General features: G+C 36.9%; 1 protein-coding gene across 1 annotated transcript; it reads left to right on the top strand.

Annotated features, from left to right (window-relative positions):
• The first annotated feature begins 324 nt into the window (after positions 1 to 324).
• On the top strand, positions 325 to 5,860 carry LOC110643505 (uncharacterized). The gene is made up of 9 exons (XM_021795893.2): positions 325 to 766; positions 1,178 to 1,378; positions 1,470 to 1,592; positions 1,745 to 1,782; positions 1,880 to 1,985; positions 2,216 to 4,462; positions 4,733 to 4,888; positions 5,121 to 5,251; positions 5,435 to 5,860. The coding sequence occupies exons 1-9, from the start codon at positions 689 to 691 to the stop codon at positions 5,676 to 5,678; spliced, it is 3,324 nt and encodes a 1,107-aa protein (XP_021651585.2). The 5' UTR covers positions 325 to 688; the 3' UTR covers positions 5,679 to 5,860.
• Positions 5,861 to 6,101: the final 241 nt, after the last annotated feature.

Below are 6,101 nucleotides of genomic sequence, written 5' to 3' on the forward strand. Positions count from 1 at the left end.
ATTAAGTGAAATGAAAATTAAATATTTAATTTCAGTTCATTAGCCTCGGTCAAATTAAATATAATGATAATATGAATTAAATGGATAAATTCGAGTTTCATGCGTAATATAATTTTGATTTTCTAAAAGAAATATTCAACAACTAATTAACGAAGCTATTGGCTAGAAAATTGTAACAACTAATTAACGCACTAATCTCCTATATTATAATAATTATTAATTTATCTAAATAATTAATGAAACAGAAGCTTCTCTCTCTCTTTTTTTTTTAATTAATTAATTCAATTTTCTTTTTTATATTTTCTACTTTAAATAAATAAAACATGCTTCATCACTTTCTGAAAGGCTGTTACGAAGGAGGAAATCCTTACAACCTGAAGAAGAGAAAAGTGTGAAAGAAGCTTCTCAGTTCTCATTGGATCTGCTCTCTTCATTATCTTTTCCCCTTCTTAATTCGCATTCCTTCTCTAAGTCCACTCGCTTCCCTCTCCGTAACATTCACTTATCATCCATACCTATACGTGCACTTTGTTCATGCGCATTTTCAGATAGGGTCCAGAAGTTGATTGCTTGGGCTGCATTGGATGGAACGATCGAGGAAATGGTGATTTTCTGGCGCTTTAGCCTGATGTTCCGGTGACGGACTTGATTTCCCGGCGAATTCGCCGGTGGAGCTCCACCGGAGAAGATGTTCAGGTCGGCGAGACGGAGGAGCGAGAAGAACGAGGTCAAAGCTGTGTTAAAATTTCATTTCCATGTAACTCAGGTATTCTTACATGCAGTGTAAACATACAATTATATGTTTCTCTCTAAAATTAAATGTTTAAATTGAATTTACTGATTGGCTGGCTCAATTTTTTTTTTTTAGCTATAATGAAAGATTGGAATTTTGTATTTAATCATACTGTTGAACGTTTGGATACTTAGAAAATGCAGGAAAATAGAAGAAATTTAAAACTTTGACTGTGCATTTAAGTGGGACCTGAAGAAACTAGAAATTCCATTAACTTGAACCTTACATGAGTATTTGACTTGTTTCATTCAAAATTATAGTTTCTACCTTCTTTTCCTGTCTCCTTCCAAGTCTAAAGAAGAATTTGGATGTGGAACCATTGTGTGTTAAAGTGAATCGAGTGATCAGAGGGATTAAAAATTTTCTGGTGATCTATGAATATAGGTTTTTCAGCTGAATGTGGATGCATTGGTGATGTCTGTGGTCCCTGGGGGCGTTGGGAAGCCAACAGCAAGACTAGAGAAGGGTATACTCCGAGAGGGAAGCTGTCGGTGGGAATATCCAATATATGAAACCGTGAAATTCGCTCAAGACGCAAGAACAGGGAAGATCAATGAGAGAACATATCATTTCATTGTTTCAACTGTAAGAAACTTCTTTAATATTGTTGAGTTCTATTGTGTTAAATGTAATTGAGTGTTTCATTTTGTAATTGGATCTTTTTGGATTGTTGTAGGGATCCTCAAAAAACAGTTTGGTTGGAGAAGTTTCAATTGATCTTGCTAATTATGCAGAGGCTACAAAAGCCTCCACTGTTTCTCTTCCCCTGAGGAATTCAAAATCTAATGGGGTTTTGCATGTGAGTCCCTGCCTCCCCTTCCAGCATTTAATGTAACAGATATCATTATCAGAAATTTAGGAGTTCTGACAAGACATATGCTTGAGTTTGAGTAAAAATCGCGGCTTTTCATTGATTTCTGGAATTTAACTTCAGCTATTGGTTTTCAATAGGTTTCAATTCAGAGGCTGCAGGGGGGTATCGATCAAAGGTAACAGTGATGTCGTACTTACATAGCTTTTTCTTATTTTGGAGTTAGCTTTTATTGATTTTAATTGTACTTTTGGCCTTTTCTGAGAGCTTTACAGAGATGTGGAGGAAACTGACAATACAGACATCCAAACCCAGAATAGAACCCTGAACGCCCACTTAAGCAATGGCGAAGAAGAAGGCAGTAAGAGCAATTCTAATGAAGTAAGTTTGCAACCTAGCGGTAGAAGGCAATTCTTTTTCTTTTTTATTTTTTTAACGGAAGGCGATTCTTTAATTCTTGGTTTGCATGATTGGGGAAATTAGAGGGTGGAGAAAGATTTACTACAAACGCAAATTATAAGTTTCCACCCTTCCTATAACTCCTTTTCTTTTATCCTGTAATTAGAGAAATGGTTGGTGAAAATACGTTTGTGCATTTTGTATTGTTGAAGGTTGGACCACTTCATGATGCCATCCACATGTCTGATGTAAATGGTGACCGCAGAACATCTAGTGGATCTGACATAACAATGTCAAGTTCTGAGAGCAGCTCTGGGCTTAACACCCCATGGGAACTTGGATCGAGAAATAATTACATCCTACAGGATTCAACTAGCTTCCCATCATCTCAAAGCCATGCCTCAGTTCCTCATAAACCAATTGCAAATGTCTCAGCAAAGATCTATGAAGAGAATCGGCAATCACAATGGGAGTGGTCAGCAGACTCTGATCATGGAATATGTATTGACAACTCAATAAGCGGTTCTCTAGACAACCTTACAGCAGAAAGATCTCAACACAATTCAGATATTGAGATTGAAAAGCTCAAGGATGAAATTGTTTCTTTGGCTAGGCAAATAGATTTGTCAGAATTGGAATTGCAGACCCTTCGAAAGCAAATTGTAAAAGAAAGCAAAAGGGGTCAGGATCTCTCAAGAGAAGTCATGAGCTTGAAAGAGGAGAGACATGTTCTCAAGGCGGAATGTGAGAAACTTAAAGCCTTCCAGAAACGTATAGAGGAGGCAAAAAGCAAAAATAAGTTGCAGTTTGAGGGTGGAGATGCACGGGTTCTTCTTGAAGAAATCAGACAAGAACTGAATTATGAGAAGGACCTGAATACCAATCTTCGATTACAACTGCAGAAGACCCAAGAATCAAATGCTGAGCTGATACTTGCTGTGAAAGACCTAGAAGAAATGTTGGAGCAGAAAAGTAAGGAAACATCTGATCCTTCAAATAAATCAAGATTCTCTGAGAATGCTATGTCACAAAGTGATACTGATGATGATGAAGAGCAAAAGGCATTGGAAGAACTTGTTAAGGAGCACAAAGATGCTAAAGAAACATGCCTACTAGAGCAAAGGATCATTGATCTCAGCAGTGAGATAGAGATCTATAGGAGAGATAAAGATGAGCTAGAGATGCAAATGGAGCAGCTTGCACTTGACTATGAGATATTGAAGCAGGAGAACCATGACATGTCATATAAATTAGAGCAAAGTCAGCTGCAAGACCAACTGATGTTGCAGTATGAATGCTCTTCGTTTGCCAATATAAATGAACTAGAAGCCCAGATTGAGAGCTTGGAAAATGAACTCCAGAAGCAGTCCAAAGCATATTCTGAGTCTCTGGCGACCATAAATGAACTGCAAACCTATATCAAGAGCTTGGAGGACGAACTGGAGAAGCAAGCTGAAGGTTTTGAAGCTGATCTTGAAGCTGTAACTTGTGGAAAAGTTGAGCAGGAGCAAAGAGCCATCAGGGCAGAGGAAGCCTTAAGAAAGACCAGATGGAAGAATGCTAATACAGCTGAGAAGCTACAGGAGGAATTTAAAAAACTGTCCATGCAAATGGCCTCTACATTTGATGCAAATGAGAAGGTAGCCATAAAATCGCTGGCGGAAGCTAATGATCTGCGTATGAAGAAAAGTCAACTTGAAGAAATGCTTCAGAAAGCTAATGAGGATCTCCATTCAGTTAGGGATGATTATGAGACAAAACTATGCTACCTTTCCAGCCAATTAAATTTCAAAATGGATCAGATAGAACAAATGTTGGTGGAAATTGATGATAAAAGAAAGCAGCTGGAACATAAAAAAAAACATGAGGAGGAACTTGTTGGATCTTTCTCACAAGAAATCCTTAGGCTAAAAAATGAGCTTGAAAAGTGCACAATGGAAAATAATATCCTTTCTGAACAAGCAGAACATAAAGAAAATATGAGAGTTGAATTGGAACAGTTGAAGGCATCGATTAAGCATACTGAAGAGCTGGTACAAAAAGGAAATATAGAAAGGAATGAACTGGTGAGCACCCTTGCTTTGATGAAGAAGGAAGGGGAGAAGTTGATGGAGGAGTTAAATAAAATGAAATCTCTCAAGGATGAGAGGGAGACAGCAATGGGTCTCATGCAGACAGAGGTGGAATCACTGAAAGCTCAGTGTAATGACTTGAAACATTCTCTCTTTGAAGATGAGTTGGAGAAAGAAAAACTTAGAAAGCAAGTGTTCCAGTTAAAGGGTGACCTTAATAAGAAGGATGATACGATCACTAGTATTGAGAAGAAGCTCAAGGAAAGCAACAAACGCACAGCAGTATCTGATAGCACAAGAATGACTCTCAGAAACAATAAATCTGCTCTAGCTTCTCATGGCTCCAAAGAGGCTACAAATCTGAGGGAGAAAATAAAATTGCTTGAGGTAAATCTAGAACTCCAAGTGTACTGTAAATTAAAAGTTTTTACTAGAATAGGCCAGGCTGAATATTAGTGTAGGTGGCAGCAATGATCACCAGTTTGAAACCATAAATATTGCTGATTGCCACAAGAGGAAGATTTTCATATTAGTATCATATGAGATTCATGTTGACCTTCCTACAATATGTTCATGTTTTGCAGAATTCGATTATTGACTTCTTGTTACAGGGAACATGATCATAAGTACTCATTATGTCATGATTTTGTATGACAGGGACAAGTAAAGCTAAAGGAAACTGCTCTAGAAACCTCAGCAAATTCATTTTTGGAGAAGGAAAGGGATCTGCTAAAAAAAATTGAAGAGTTAGAGCACAGAGTGGAAGAACTCAATCAAAACAGTGCAATTTTATTTGAAAAGCAATGCCAAAAGGTTAGCAATGATTTATATATCTCACGTCAGAAAAGAGCCAACCAGGAAATAAATCTGAGAGTATTAATGCCCATGTAGTTAGAAGAGGCCATCACAGAAGTAGATGAACAAATTTGCCTTTATTTCCTCATCGATCAAATGCCTACTAGGTTTTTATCTTTGTATTTGCTTCTAAATGTCACCTAAGTGTACATCATACCATCATTTCTGAATGATTATGCTTGGGATGCAGTTGCCTGAGGACACCATTGGCAATACTTCAAATGGTGGTTTAGCTGAAGATATAAGAAGCACATATGAGAATCTGAGCAATACAGCATGGATGTCCAAAGAGAATGGAAATGCAAAATCATTAGTCAAGAGGTATGATTTTGAAATAAATAATAAATTATGTGAGTTGAGTTTTTTTTCCAAATTTCCTCCTAGTTTTCAGTACTTTTTCGAGGACATTATGGCAATAACAATAGATCTAGCTTAATTCCTTCCTAACAAGTTCTTAGTATTCTCTCTCTCTCTCTCTCTCTCTCTCTCTCTCTCTCCTTCCAGAAATTCTGCCATTATATCAGAGAAAGAACTGAAAACCTGTGTCATCAGCAACGGAGAATGCAATACTAATGAGTTACTGAGTGAATTAGAATCATTGAAGGAGAGAAACAAATCAATGGAAAATGAACTGAAGGAGATGCAAGAGAGATATTCAGAAATAAGTCTCAAGTTTGCAGAGGTAGAAGGAGAGAGACAACATCTTGTGATGACGCTACGACACCTAAAGAATTCCAAGAAACGGTAATCATTTTTCCTGATAAACAGAAACCTATAAACTGTGTATAGCTTAAGCGGCTGGGTGTGTCCACAAGGAAATTCTATATGTAACAGTTCTATCAGAGTGAATAATCAATTTGTACAAAAGTAATAGCAATCTGAATGTAGGTAAAGTTTCTTCAATTCATGTTATTTTGTAATTCCTTAAAAGCTTGTCATATTTGCGATTGATTTTCATTTAATATATTCGTTTGCATTTTTTTAATGCTAAAACATTGCAAAGTCACAGTTCTTTCTCTTTTTGCAACAGGATTTTTAGTTCCTTGTCTGTAACTTCAATATTAATTAGGGAAATTTTGATAAAGCCATTAGTTTGTACATAAGTCCACTGAAGCTTCCCCTAAAGGCTAAATGGTTCTTCAAAGGTGGATTGCTGGAATGCTGTGGGCAA

The sequence above is a fragment of the Hevea brasiliensis genome, chromosome 16, assembly GCF_030052815.1.
Source record: "Hevea brasiliensis isolate MT/VB/25A 57/8 chromosome 16, ASM3005281v1, whole genome shotgun sequence".
Classification (NCBI taxonomy): Eukaryota; Viridiplantae; Streptophyta; class Magnoliopsida; order Malpighiales; family Euphorbiaceae; genus Hevea; species Hevea brasiliensis.